A 15,166-nucleotide genomic window follows, 5' to 3' on the forward strand; every position below is an offset into this window, starting at 1 on the left:
AGTTGTGTATTACTAGTACTTTAGAAACTGGAGGAAAATGTTACTTTCCTAAGCTATATAAGTCCCTCCAGAATAGCCGTATGTTCTGTCCTGTGGGTCAAAGCAATGCCATATTCAACCACAGCACTCAATTTGCACATTAATGCTCAATGTATATATTTAAAACATGAATAAATGTATATATTTAAAACATGAATGCTGGGCAATGGTAGCACACACCTTTAATTTTAGCACTTGGGAAGCAGAGGCAGAGGACAGCCTGGTCTACAAAATGAGTTTCAGGATAGCCAGGGCTACACAGACAAACCCTGTGTTGAACACCTACCCCCCCCCACACACACACACACATACACCAGCCCAAAAAAATCGCCCAGGCTAGCCTTGAACTCCTGGGCTCAAGAGATCCTTTCTGCTGTGGTATCTGGAGCAGTTGGGACGATAGGTGCACATCACACCATGCAGGAGTTAAAGGTCCTTGGCTACATACCGATTTCAAGACCAGATACATGAAGCCCTGTGTGTGGGGGGGGGGGGGGGGGGGGGGGGACGGACGGGGACAGTGAAGGTAGTTTGCCCATTCTCCTAAATAGCTCCGATAAGCAGTATGGACTTTTCCCTGCTGGGCAACCTTAGTATGTCCTCTACGTCATCACTGGGTAGGGCGATTTAAATAAGCCTAAGACAACCTTCTAGAAAAACATCATACATTTACAATGACTTGGAACATTAAAGTCCTTTTATTACAAAAGTCTGTACAATGAAGTGCCAAACAAACACAGCAATGTAATTATACTGGTGAACATATATATATATATATCTATATAATATTTCTATATAGATATAATTTTTATTTGTACCAAAGTAAAGCTCTCGCAGGTGCCTAGCTCCACCACCACTAAGCCGTGAGTCACGACAGTGCGGTCAGAGCCGTCTCCTCACTACTCAGCCCAACTACTACTAATGCCCAAACCATGACGCAGCGCAACTCAGTGAAGACAGTCAGGCTACAGACTTATAAAAATATTGTACTCAAATAGATTTAGCATTATAGAGAAGGAATATATTATTTAACATTTAAATAGTGCACATGGACATTTTTGCATGTGGTATACAAAATAAAACATTCATAAAAATATACAGTGCACATAAAATTACATGTAGCAATCCTGTCTGGAGACCAAAAGAAACTAAAAAGTACACCACATGATGGGCTCAAATCAAATGACACATTTTTTGGCATTCTTAATTACTTTCCTAAAATTACATTATGAATGACCTAGCAATATCAAAAGGAACCACACAAACAAGGATGGATTTAGTGCTTTTTAAAAATCTTCCAATTCCACACTCACTACCGCTGGGCGTTTCCCTCTCCTCCGAAAAAGGATTGCACACACGAATGAGAGGGGGACACTATTTATTAGCAAGCAACCTCACGTTCTTACTGGGTAATAGTGCCAGAAGTTCGAGGTTCATGCTTTCCTCACCTTATTAAAGATGTTGTGAAATTCCATTTGTATGAAACAAACTATTAATATTAAGAAAATCATGCATGAGTCATTACATGCAAAGCATGGGCAAAGTGAAACATTTATCAATTCAAAAGAGCACCAGGGGCGGGGGGGTGGGAGATATGATCCACTCAGATAAAGCCTGACCCACATCTGTTTTATTAACACAAGTTACTATTCCATAAAAATGATTAGCAGAGTACCTGAAGAAAAGCCATGCAAAGCCAAAGGAAAAGAGATGCGGAGAGTCTGTGACAAGGGGCATACCACTACACATCCTGTAAGCGGCCGGGTGAGAGGGGTCACTTTAGAGGGTGATGCAGCCCCTGAATGGACATGTACAGCTGCAGTGGTATAGCCCTTGTAAAGAACACATTTACTTAGGTGCAATCATTCTTGTGCCAATTGAAGCCCATGTGATAAAATACACAAACCTGAGCACCATCCAAGTCCCTCCATACTGGCACGGCTATTTTCTCACATTATCTGGAGATGGGTGGGGGGACAGCGCAGGATCTGATCCAGACAAGTCACATCATTGCTGGGAGACAGTAACTGAAGTCCTGTAGGCAGCATGTGATGTGATTCAGCTGAGGGATGTGTGCAATGTTTCAAATGACTAAGCAAGGCTGCTTTGTGGTCTACCCACGTTATCTTCGTTCAGGTGAGACCACGGATTTGCAAACTCTGGCTAAGTACCTATCTGTGCAGGTGTCACTCTGGGAATTACACAAAAAGGTGCTCCACACTAGGATTTCAAAATTCAGTTTGGTTTTCTAGGAAAAACAGAATACAGTTGCATATGTCTCATTTATAGGCTTTTCTTTTACATTTTCAGTCATTCTGTAAGAAAAAGGCAACCGAAGAATTCAGTGTGAAGATTTTCCTCTCAATTTTCTTCAGTAATGAAAAAACAAAACAGTAAACAAGAAAAGCTTTGTATTTCCAAAGTTCTTCAAGTGAAAAGAATAAAATTCTTGTCTTTTGCTAATAGCTGTATCTATGGTAAACAGTGAGGGATCTGCATATCTGCTAAGTGTGGAGGAGTCTGCGGTATGTGGAGCAGCCTTCCTCTCCCTACTGAACCACAGACAAGTACAAAGGGGAGGGGTCTCTGAGAGCCTGACAGAGTGAACTCAAGTGCAAGCCAAGTACACATGATGAACCTTCAAAGAACACAACTGACTTTATGATGTCAATTTTCAGGGAACATATTTTATATGGATTTTGAAGAGTCTTGTTTGCTGATAAGAACTTCCAGAAGTCTAAGCTTGGCTTTAATTTTCTTGTACTCTTTATATTCCTCAAGCACTGGGACGCGATCCTCTTTCTGGGCATTCCTAGGGAAGATAAAATCTGACTTAAAAGTTGTCCTAGTATGGAGCGTAATATTACAAATTTAGGGTAAAATAAAGCTGGTACTGGGACTACAGGCATGTGCCACCACTGCCCAGCTATCACGAGTCATCTTACATATTGAGTTAACCACTCCATTAGTGGGTACTTCAGCATCCATCACCTCAAATATAATTTGTTTTCTTTCAATATAAAGGAATTGCATGGAAAATGCCTTTATAGCTCTTAGATTTTCTTACACATTTTTGTGGATACATATGTTGTACATATGTGTGTGCATGAGCCAGAGGTGTCTTACTTGGGTGTCTTACCCACCTTGTTTTTTTCCTATTGCCTGAAGCTAGCTTGCTAGTGGTTGTTTTTACTCTTTACTCTTGGGGGTGGGAGGAGAGGAATCTGCCACCTAGCTTCCAAATAAATCACACACAGGATCTTATTATTTATAAATGCTTGGCCTTAGCTTGTCTTAAATTATCCCATCTATCTTTAGCCTCTTAGGCTTTTACCTTTATTTCTGCATCTTTCTTCTGAGGCTTGCTGTGTAGCTGGGTGGCTGGCCTCGAGTCCTCCTCCTCTTCTCATTCCTTCTTCCTCTTCCAGAGTTCTCCTTCTATTCATTCTCTCTGCCTGCCAGCCCTGCCTGCCCTTTCTCCTACCTTGCTATTGGCCATTCAACTCTTTGTGAGACCAATCAGGTGTTTTAGACAGGCAAAGTAGCACAGCTTCATAGAGTTAAACAAATGCCACACACCTTTGCGTTATTAAACAAACGTCCACAGCACTAGCTGGCTATTGAGTCCCAGCGATACAGCATCAGATACCCACCAACTGGTTTGGGCTCTGAGGATCAGACTCAGGTCCACAGAGCAGGCTTCATAGCAGTGAAGGTTCACTTTACTGACTGAGCCATTTCCTAGTACTCACATTTTTTAAATCATACTTGATAACCCATATAGATGTGAAACTCTAAAATTATCTCCTGGCTCTATCACTCTTCACTGTGTTTCCACAGCACAAGGTTATCTTGCAGAGCCTATGGTGTTTAATCCCAGCACTCTGGAAGCAGAGGAAGGCATATCTCTGAGTTCCAGGCCAGCCTGGTCTATATATCAAGTTCCAGACTAGTAATGGCTACATAATGAGGTCATCTCAGAGAGACAGGTCACTAATATATATCATATCATATCATATCATATATCATTGGGGGCTGGAAATACTGCTCAGTGATAGAATGCTTGCCTTATGGGTTTGAGCTCCAGCACTGCAAACCAACAAGAATGGCTTTAAACAAACCTTAAAATATTTGATATGCTTACTCCAATTATGACTTTTCCTTGACTTTAATAACAGCGGGTCTTGAGAGCATAAAAGACTGTTATAAAATTGCTGGGAGTGATGATGCGCACCTTTTAATCCCAGGAGGCAGAAGCAGTGGAACTGGTCTACATAGTTATGTGTGTGCGTGTATATGTATATGTGTATGTATATGTATATGTGTGTATGCCCATACATATGTATTTAATTATACAATATAAAAATAATATACGTAATTTTCTTTTTGTGTCTTTGCAGTGCTGGGGATTAAACCCCAGAGCTTTGCACATGCTACGCAAATGCTCTTGCACCAAGCTCTAGTCTTAGAGTTAAAACTTATTTCAGGGCTAACATCCTATAAGCAATGTGTAATTCTTTTTCTTAGTGTGTGGGAACATGAGAGTGCATGTGTCGTGTGGAGATAAAAAAGACCCTTTAGGAGCTGATTCTTTTCTTCCCCTATGTAGGTCTTGGGGGTCAAACTGGCAGCAGCATTGGCTGCAGCCAGCACCAGTACTTGTGTTTTAATCCATGTAGTCCACTATCTTAACATACATTTTGTGAGTAAAAGGAGAAAGATGTCAACATCTACAATGTTTAACAAACCTTCCATTTTGTTGATAAAATGCTTCTTCAAATTCCCGTAACGTTTTACGTAGTTTCTTTTTCTCAGCTCTTGCTTTCCAAAGCTGTTCCAGTAATTCAGGCCTAAAGTTAAAATGGAAGCAAAGCATTACTAAAGGACACAGTTTCTTTATTCTATTAACACTGCTTCTAGTCCTCCCTACAGCTAAGGCTGTACCAATGTCTACACTCCACTACAAATTAAATCACAAAACTGTTCTAGGGCTGTGGGAACTGCTCAAGTGCTTGCTACACAGCCCTCAAGGAACCTGAAGTTGATCTCAGGGCCCACATAAAGTCTCTGGGTGCAATGGTGTGCACCTATAATTCCAGTTCTTGAAAGATCCTGGCCCAAGGTCAATGAGAGGCACTGTTTCAAAAAAGGGGTTGGGGGTGGGGCAATGATTAGTTCAATTCCGAGCACCCACATGGTGGCTCAAAACTGTATATAATGGGGGCTGGAGAGATGGCTCAGAGGTTAAGAGCACTGCCTGCTCTTCCAGAGGTCCTGAGTTCAATTCCCAGCAACCACGTGGTGGCTCACAACCATCTATAATGAGATCTGGTGCCCTCTTCTGGCCTGCAGGCATACACGCAGACAGAACACTGTATACATAATAAATAAATAAATCTTAAAAAAAAACCAAACAAACAAACAAACAAAAAACCTGTATATAACTCTAGTCCCAGAGACCTGAAGCCCTCTCCTGCCCTTCGGGGAGCATCAGGCACACACGTGGTACAGAAACATACACACAAGCAAAGCACCCATACACATAAGCACCCATAAGTAAAAATGAGTGTGTGTTGCAGAAATGGCTCAGTAGTTACTGCTCTTGCAGAGGACCTGAGTTTGGTTTTTGCACCCATGTGTAGGCAGCTCAAAATAGCTTGTAACTCCACATCAAGAAGATCACAATGTGTACAAATCCATACAAATATACACATTATTAAAATGAAATTTTTTAAAAAAGTACAACAACAAAAAAACCTAACAAGAGTCTTATTTAAAAAGGGGGATGGCTCTTAAAGAACAACATCCAAGTTTGTCTTCTGATTTACAAGTGCACATGAATACACACACACACACACACACACACACACACACACACACACACAAACCTTCCTAATTTTAAGGTGAATTAAGGGTTGAGAACCACTGTCATAAATCCACCTAAAGATAAGCAGGCCAATAAAAAACAAATTCTCAGTTGGTTCCTATAACTGTTACAAGTTGAGTACATTTTTAAATTGAAATATTTAATAAAGAAATAGGAACCTATAGGCTAGGGAGATGGACTCAACAAAGCAGGCTTGATGTATAAGCCTGATGCATGAACTTGGATCCCTGAACCCCATGTAAAAAGCCAAACAAGGTGCCACATATCTCTAATTCCAGCACTCTTATGGCAATACAATGTGGAGACACAGCACAAAACAGCAAGAGAAATTACGACACAAGGCAGGGGTGAGAACCAACACTTAAGGCTGTCTTTTGACCTCCAGACCCACGCAGTGGGCAAAGGGTACCTCTCACACAATTTTAGAACAGAGGTAAAATGAGGTCTGGGGATACAGTTTGTCTTCCATCCATGGCACCACCAGCAGCAGCCTCCACACACAAAAGGGAAGGCAACGGGAACTACAATCTATATTTGTAAATCACACTTATAAAAGTATCTCACAAAGCAATTTCTAATAATCTCTTAATTATCTTCCAAGCATTCTTTCTTTCTTTCTTTTTTTTTTCTTTTTTTCTTTTTTTTTTTTTTTTTGGTTTTTCGAGACAGGGTTTCTCTGCAGCTTTTTTAGAGCCTGTCCTGGAACTAGCTCTTGTAGACCAGGCTGGCCTCGAACTCACAGAGATCCGCCTGCCTCTGCCTCCCGAGTGCTGGGATTAAAGGCGTGCGCCACCACCGCCCGGCTCTTCCAAGCATTCTTGATATGGAAGTTTTATTATGAAATAAGCTAAAATCACAAACCCAAGTACTTACATAGAAGCTGCCCGAGTACTTGACAGGCGGAGATCCCGAGCCAGTTTTTCTTGATTTTCTTCAGCATCAGACTCTGAATTTTCCAACGATGACTGTGTGTGTATGGCTGTTTTCAAGATGTCACTTAACTCAGAGGACAGACTGACACCATCTTCCTCTTCTTCCTAAAACGATGACCAAGCAGAGCCATCTAGGTCATGACTTTCTACTTTCCTGTTAGCAATGTAATTAAAAAATGACTTTTCTACACAATTACCTTGATTTCTTCAAAAAAATGTGCTGTTTCTCCTTCTATGATCGGCTGTAACATCTGACCACGGCGCTTTGTGGAGGGAGATCCCTGTAAAATCAGCAACACCAGTTCTACAGTTCAGATTGAAAGGTTAATGCTGCTTCACACTCGTCTCATGACACATTAACAGACTCACTCAGTCCCCAGCAGCCCCCCAGAAAACAAGCAAACAAAACTCAAAACAGGAAAACCAAAAAATAAACTGCTAAAGTAAAACAGAAGCACACAAAACGTGGAGTGTGGTTCCGTTGCCCAACTACTACTACTTTTTGTTTTTTGTTGTTTTTCTTTTCTTTTTTTCTTTTTTTTGAAAAAGCAAGAACATGAAGTTGGGGGTTAGGAGAATGGAGAGGGACTGGGAGGTGAGGGGAATGAACAATCAAAATATAGTCTGAAAATTTTTTCAATAAAAATGAAAAATACAAGCTGGGCGGTAGTGGCGCACGCCTTTAATCCCAGCACCAGGAAAGCAGAGGCAGGAGGATCTCTGTGAGTTCGAAGCCAGCCTGGTCTAAAAGAATGAGTTCCAGGACAGGTTCCAAAGCAACATAGAGAAACCCTGTCTCAAAAAAAAAAAAAAAAAAAAGAAAGAAAGAAAGGAAAGAAAGAAAGAGGAAGGAAGGAAGGAAGGAAGGAAGGAAGGAAGGAAGGAAGGAAGGAAGGAAGAAAAAATATATACAAACTATTTTCAAAATCTTAAGAGCAATCTTTAAAATGTTAAAAAAATTCTTTACTAGACTCGCTTTTCTTACATTTTACTTTCATGATACAGTAAGGGTATTAACTGATAGTTCAGAAAAGCCTGGCAGATCCACAAGCACACAGTGTGATGTGCAGCCCTTTGTCTGAGACATAGTTTCACTACGTAGCACAGACTGAATATGTGGATTATAAATCTCCTGCTTCAGCCCTTTCATATGGTATCATTACTGGCATGTGCCACCAAACCCAGCTCAAGCATCTTATTTTGGAGTCTCAGGACCTCATCGGATTCTTCTTTAGAAGCAAAACTAAACTAAATCAAATCCTAAAATATTATTCATCCTAGCATGCAAGATAATCATTAGCCCACTAACAACATTCCAGCACTCCACTTTTAAGAACATTTTAAGACTGGGTTATGCTAAGTTGCTCTAGCTAGCATCAAACTTGCAATTCTCCAAGAGTAGTCCTGACTTGTATCTAAGTAGTTGGCATGTTCAATGTCCCAACTACTTAGATGGCTAAGGCCAAAAGATCACGCACATACGCTCACAACTCAAAATAACCTCAGACAATACAGCAAGACCCCATTTTAAATAAGCTATTTTCTCTTTGTTTTAGTGTACACTAATACAGATAAGCATCATGTAAAGTATCTTATTCCATTAATTTTGAGTGTGGTTATGTATGTGTGAGAGATGTGGATGTGCCGCAGCATGTGTGTGCAGAGCAGGTCAGATGGCAAGCACCTTTACCTGCTGAACTATCTCTCTGGCCCTGTGAATTAGCATTGTTTGATTAATTTAGTTTTGTTTTTTGAGACAGGGTCTGTCTCTGTGTAGCCTTCGCTGTCCTGGAACTCCCTATGTAGACCAGGCTGGCCTTGAACTCAGATTGCCTGCCTCTAGTGCTAGGATTAAAAGTGGGTGCCACACACCTGGTAGTTGGCATTATCAGGTTCTTCCTTTAAAACCCATTTATAGGCTCAGCAAGATGGTTCAGACTCACTGCCAAGCTTAAAAACCTTGAGTATGAACCCTGGAAACCTGAATAGCAGGAGAGAACTGATCCCCTAAATCTGTCCTCTGACCGCTACTCTTAGCATGGTACACATTTACATAAATCAATGTTTAAAACCCATTGATATTGTAATGCAGCTAGAGGTACACCTCCATGGTGGTCAGTACAAAAGTATCCATGACTAGAACTGAAGCAGAGGCTAGGTGAGGTGCACAACGTCTAAGCACCACTTCTGCCATTTACGCAGGTACATTTGCATACAAGACCCGCCTAGATCTCAGTGTCGCCATATTCTAACCGTGTGCTGGTTGTCAGGATTTAATACCACACGCCTGTAAGTGCTGACTAAGGTGCCGAGAAAATAGTCACAAGCATTTCCTATTTTTTTAAAATTCATCATCTCAACAACTTTTCAGCCTTGGCCATGTATGTCTCAAAAATATTATGAAAATTTGTTTCATCTCTCTTCTTAAATATATTTTGTCAAAATGAACTAAAGAAATGCTCGTGCTAGGCATGGCATGCATACCTATGGTTATGCAACTGAAGAGTCCTGCCTGATTGGACTAGTGAGTTCCAAGCCAGTTTGGGCTACAAAGTGAGATTCTGTCTTTAAAAACAAAACCAAACATTTGTTTAATTTACTTACAAGGACAGGAGTAATGCTAGCTCTTGTCAGCATCTGTTTTACAAGCCTGTATCTATCATAGAGAGGCTTAACAATGTGCCTTTCTTCCCTGGTCACCTGAAGCCAAAAAAAAAAAAAGTGAAGCAAAGTAACCTTACTATTAGAAATCTAGACACCAAAAACAAATAATATGATCCCCTCACCCCAAATTTAATTTTTAAGTTAGTAGGTGATCTCCCAACTCTAGGGAACAGTGCTGGATAAAAGCACTGAAGAGTGCAGACCCCAACATGGTCTCTACTGCTTAGAGAGGGAGAAAGCAAATCGTCTTAGCGGGGAGGAATTACCGGCCTTCCGTGTTGACTTTCATAGTAAAGCAGGCTTTTCTGCAGAGACGTTTTCTCTTCTATCAAATGATCTTTTGTCATTTTCTAGAATGGGGAAAAACTGGTGTCATTATTCTCCTCACTCCCACAGTGTAGTCAGAAAACAGAACTGGCTAATGCATTCTTTGGCTATGGACGTGCAGCTATACTTTTTAGTTTCCCATACAATTCAAACTCCGTAGTAAGTCAATCAATACATTTTTATGGCTTAATTTATATGTTGCATAAATTAATAATGCCGGTTTGGGTACCTTAGCCACCTTGAGTTTAATATCCCAATCTATAAATCAGAAATACTCCATTCTTCCTCAAAGGTCCAAAGTCATCCATGTGAAAGCACTTGTAATGGTGCCTATCTAGCACACAGCAAACTTTCATAATTGCTTGACATTTTATGTTTCAAAGTTTTTTGTCAAAACCATAAATATGGACAGAAAGCTGGCTCAGCATGTTTAAAAGCACTTGACCCACAAGCCTGAGGACCTCAGGTCAATCCAAAGTCAATCTGCAGAGCACATGGCGGAAGGAGAGAACTCATGACGTTGTCCTTAAGACTTCCCTGTGTACGCTGTGGCACGCGCACCCGCACCCGCTCACACACACACTCACTCACTCGCTCACACACTTAAAAAAAAAAGACTAGTGACTACAGGCAAGGCACTGTGGTCAGAGGCCTATAACCCCAACATTCTAGAGGCAGAAGCACGAGAGTCAGGAATTTAAGGTCAATGTGGCCTACACAATGAGAGAGCCTTTCTCAAAAAACAAGGACTGCTGATGGAACTCAGTGGCACATGTGCGCAGCTTGTGCAAGGGTCCCTGGACTCAACTGGCACAAAAATGGATGGATGATATGACAGACGATAGGTAGGTAGGTAGGTAGGTAGATAGACAGACAGACAGACAGACAGACAGACAGACAGATAGATAGATGATAGATGAGACACCAAAGAAAAAGACTAGTGAAAGCAGACACACATTTCAACACATAAACAGACAACCCCAGGTCTCTAAGGAAACCCCTTAGGAATATAGTGTAAAGATCCTATTGAAAGCTCAAAAAGGTCCAACTGAAACCTTAGACCTCTGTCCTATGACCTCATGTTTCCCTCTATATGGGCTGACATGTTCTTTTTTTTTTTTTTTTTTTTTTTTTTTTGGTTTTTTGAGACAGGGTTTCCCTGTAGTTTCTACAGCCTGTCCTGGAACTAGCTCTTGTAGACCAGGCTGACCTCGAACTCAGAGATCCGCCTGCCTCTGCCTCGCGAGTGCTGGGATTAAAGGCGTGCGCCACCACCGCCCGGCTTGACATGTTCTTTACAGTGTAATACACCCATCTTATCTTTTAATATTCTGAATGGCACAGCAGGCAAAACTCCCCACGTGTTTGTATACAAATTTTCCTTTTATTCCACAGACTCATCCATTATCTCAATAAACCAATGTTTCACAAGATACCCTTCAACTAGACCAAATAAATTCTACATATTTCCAGGAACAGCAAACAGTTCTCAGCCTCTTACCAGAGGAAGTTACAAATCACAAACAATTCACTAAACAGTCACCCCATAACAAATTACACTTGGGACTCCCCTCATGCAGTAGGCAACAGCTGAGTGTAGACCTATAAAAACTGTCACTCCATTTCTAAGTTTGAACTTTTAAATCTAGGATTGTAAATCTGAACCAAGCTAATGTGACCAGACCACTTGCAGCAGGAGGAGACTGCTGTTCTAACAGAAAAGAAAAAGCTGCAGGAGGGTAAACCAAACAAAAAAAGATAAAAAGAAAAGATACCACTCAAAAGCCTGGCATGATGGCCATATCTGTAATCCAAGTACTAGAGAATTGGAGGCAGGAGGATCAGGAGTTCAAGCTACATAGTGAGATTGAGCCCAGCCAGGGCCACATGACACCCTGTTTAAAAAACAAAAACAAAAAAAAAACAACAACAAACAAACAACCAGCAGCAAAAACCTAGATGATCTAATTCTTAACAGGATTACATGAATTACATTTCTTAGGAATGATTACTGACTGACTGACTTAGCCCTGTTCAGGGAAACAAGACTCACATATCTACACCATCAGAGAGGTGTATTTTGTTGTCGGTGTGTCAGGTTCCCGAGACAGACTCCCCAGCAATCTCACCTCACAGAGGACTTTGTGGGGTAATGGGGCCTGCTCACAGGTGCAATGGGATCTTGTCTTAGGGACCGAGGCAGACAGAGTCCTAACCGGATGGCTGCCTTTGGCTTCCATGCACATGGAGAAGCATGGATCCACACATATCAGTAATCATTTTAGACTCTACACACCAGTATCTTGCCAGCAATCTACAGCATGCATCAATGCATAGTACTCCAGGTTTAAAAGCACACTTTCAAGTGGCAGATCTGAAGAGTGGAAAGTCAGGCTGCTAGTTAGTTAGTTTGTTTCAGGCACTCTTAAAGGTCCCCCTATTCCCCACCCCAGCAGAGACCATAGCTCAGCATTACCTTGATATCCTCAGGAAGGTGACGCTCAGCACGGTTTTCCTTCAATCTTTTTGTGATAAGTTCAAGAGTGGCTTCCTTAGACGGCTTCTTCTCTTTCTGAATGACTCTGGGCTCACCTTCATTCTCCTCATCTTCATGGTCTAGAGAAGAGCCAAAACTTTTTGGAAGAGTGTTACTCCGAGGACGTGTCTGAGGTACAAATTCTCCATCAGAGTTTTTGTGTTTTGCATCTAAATTTCAGAAATAAGATGATTAATAATCAGTAACATCCATTTCAAAGCCACACATTTAGCATGCAGTGTACACACAGCAAGGGAACTATCCTACTTGTCCCTTTAAATAATATTTACAAGTAGGCTACTGCAAAGCATGATACCTTTATAAGCACCAAAGAGATGTAAACAAAACACATTTTTAGGGCTGGTGAGATGGCTTAGTGGTTAAGAGCACTGACTGCTCCTCCAGAGGACCCGGGTTCAATTCCCAGCACCCACAAGGCAGCTTGCAGCTGTCTGTAACTCCAGTTCCAGAGAATCTGACATCGTTATACCAATGCGCATGAAATAAAGTTAATAAAGTTTAAAAAAAGAAATGAGATTCTTTTAAAAAAAACACATTTTTATGGTGTACATACTGTTTTTCAAGGAAGGAAAAACAATTCTATTAATAGTTTTAGTTATTTCAACTGCTAAGTGCTATGAAGAAGATAAGAGAGGACTGGGGAGATTGTTCAGTTGGGAAAGTGTTTGCTGGGCAAGCCTAAAGACTTCAGTTCAGATCCACAGCACCTATAACCCAGCCCAGGAAAAGCAGATGTGGGAGGCTCTCTTGAGGCTTACTGCCTCGCCAGGCTAACCATTCAGTGAACTCCAGGTTCAATGAGAGACCCTGTCTTAAAGAATCTGAGCATGGGCTGGGTTTAGTGGCAATACGCATTTAATTCCAGCACTAGGGAGGCAAAGGCAGGTGGATATCTGTTCAAGGCCAGCCTGTTCTACGCAGTGAGTTCTAGGTCAGTCAGGGCTACACAGAGATATCCTGTCTCAAAAAAAAAATTATTGAGAAAGGTGTTTGACATTGAACTCTAGACTGCACACAACAAAAATAAAAGTGGGAGTCACAGTGCTAAAGAGCATCCCTTGTGGAGGAAGAACAATACAGGCTTAACAAAGAAAAGAATGTCTCTCTAACTGGGCAGTGGTGGCACATGCCTTTAATCCCAGCATTCGGGAGGCTAGCCAGGTCTACAGAGCTCTGGGACAGTAAGGGCTACTTACTGGAAAAACAAAACAAAACAAACAAAAACAAAGAAGGCCTCTCTGAATGGTGTCATTCTGGTTGAACGTGGAATGAATAGAACATTCCACATTCAACTATACCCAGCACAGAAGACTTGGGGAAAAAGCATTTGTGCCCAATTGAAGCAACAGCCTGGTCAAAAGCCCTAAATTCTTCTAAGATGGAGAACAGAAAATGAGACATTAACAAGATAAAAATCTACAAAGGGCAGTGTGTGCAAGTTCTTAAAAGCTATGGTATAGAGTTTAGACTTAGAAAGGGAAACCAGGTGGGAGAATATAACAAAAACGTAACAGTACTTTTTAAAAGATACTTCTGGTGGTGTGCAAAGGACAGGCTACAGGACAGCAACAGTGGGAGAGAATTGGAGCATTAGGCTGCTTAGTCAATTAATATAATAATTAATGGCTGGAAAGTGGTTTAAATAATAAGGAAATGGGGGGCTGGAGAGATGGCTCAGTGGTTAAGAGCGCTGCCTGCTCTTCCAAAGGTCCTGAGTTCAATTCCCAGCAACCACATGGTGGCTCACAACCATCTGTAATGAGGTCTGGTGCCCTCTTCTGGCCTTCAGGCATACATGCAGAGAGAATATTGTATACATAATAAATAAATGAATATTTAAAAAAACTAATAAGGAAATGTTTACTAGAACTATAGAGAGAGATAACCCTTTTAAAAAAGGGTTCAAAACAATGACCTTAACCACAAGACTAAAGTCTACAACTGTAGGAACAGTGTCTTAAATCTTAGATATTAAAAATTTCACTAAGTTCAAATGAATCAAAGCAATGATCCACATTGTAAGCCCTTTCTTCACACAAGCAACTTTTAAAGAAGTGGTAATTATTAAAGCACACTCAGTAAACACAGACTAAATAAAACTTAACTATATTAACACTATACTATAAAATATGTGGCATAATTTATGACTTAGGAAAAATTTATAACTTAGCAGTTAATATTTATAGTTTCAAAAATTCACTAAGCCTAGGGACTAGAGATGGACCACAGGGCCACACACATAGTAGGCAAGTACTCCACCACTGAGCAATACTCCCAGCTCCTAGTTATATTAGCTTAGTTAAAATTTTACTTCCCACCCATGCACAAAGATCTTAATGAAGTACCTACCAAAACCCAAAGCAACTTGATATTTAGAACATATTTTAGATAAACTGTATAGGATCAATGCACCTATGAATGTAATGTAGGGATCTTTCAAAAGAGTAATAATACTCATACAAGACAAGAGATTACAAAGAACACAGCACAAAGATTCCCATTTCTTAATATGCACTACTGGCCTTAAAAATAAAAGAAAATCTATTTTTTCCCCAAAAAGCTCCAAAATAGATTATTTTTTATTTTGTTTTGTTTTTCAAGATAGGGTTTCTCTGTGTAGCTCAGGCTGTCATGGAACTAACTTGCTCTGTAGACCAGGCTGGCCTCGAACTCAAAGATCTGCCTGCCTCTGCCTCCTAAATGCTGGTATTAAAGGTGTACACCAGTTCCAAGATTTAAAATTATCAAAATTTATAACAA

The 15,166-nt window shown here is 40.8% G+C and overlaps 1 protein-coding gene across 6 annotated transcripts in view; it reads right to left on the reverse strand.

Annotated features, from left to right (window-relative positions):
* Window positions 1–718: 718 nt before the first annotated feature.
* Fam13b (family with sequence similarity 13 member B) overlaps window positions 719–15,166 on the reverse strand; it is a 56,206-nt gene continuing 41,758 nt past the window's right edge. For 3 of the 6 annotated variants that reach the window (XM_038329658.2, XM_038329654.2, XM_038329653.2), the window contains 7 exons: window positions 12,326–12,555; window positions 9,789–9,872; window positions 9,463–9,558; window positions 7,056–7,139; window positions 6,800–6,963; window positions 4,788–4,889; window positions 719–2,851 (listed from right to left, as the gene is read on the reverse strand). In XM_038329658.2, the coding sequence (XP_038185586.1) occupies window positions 2,728–2,851; window positions 4,788–4,889; window positions 6,800–6,963; window positions 7,056–7,139; window positions 9,463–9,558; window positions 9,789–9,872; window positions 12,326–12,555 (884 nt within the window). In that variant the 3' untranslated portion in view covers window positions 719–2,727. The remainder of the gene's footprint in view (window positions 2,852–4,787; window positions 4,890–6,799; window positions 6,964–7,055; window positions 7,140–9,462; window positions 9,559–9,788; window positions 9,873–12,325; window positions 12,556–15,166) is intronic. The other 3 variants (XM_038329657.2, XM_038329656.2, XM_038329655.2) reach the window with 2 other exon arrangements.

Source organism: Arvicola amphibius, chromosome 5 (assembly GCF_903992535.2).
Source record: "Arvicola amphibius chromosome 5, mArvAmp1.2, whole genome shotgun sequence".
Lineage (NCBI taxonomy): Eukaryota > Metazoa > Chordata > Mammalia > Rodentia > Cricetidae > Arvicola > Arvicola amphibius.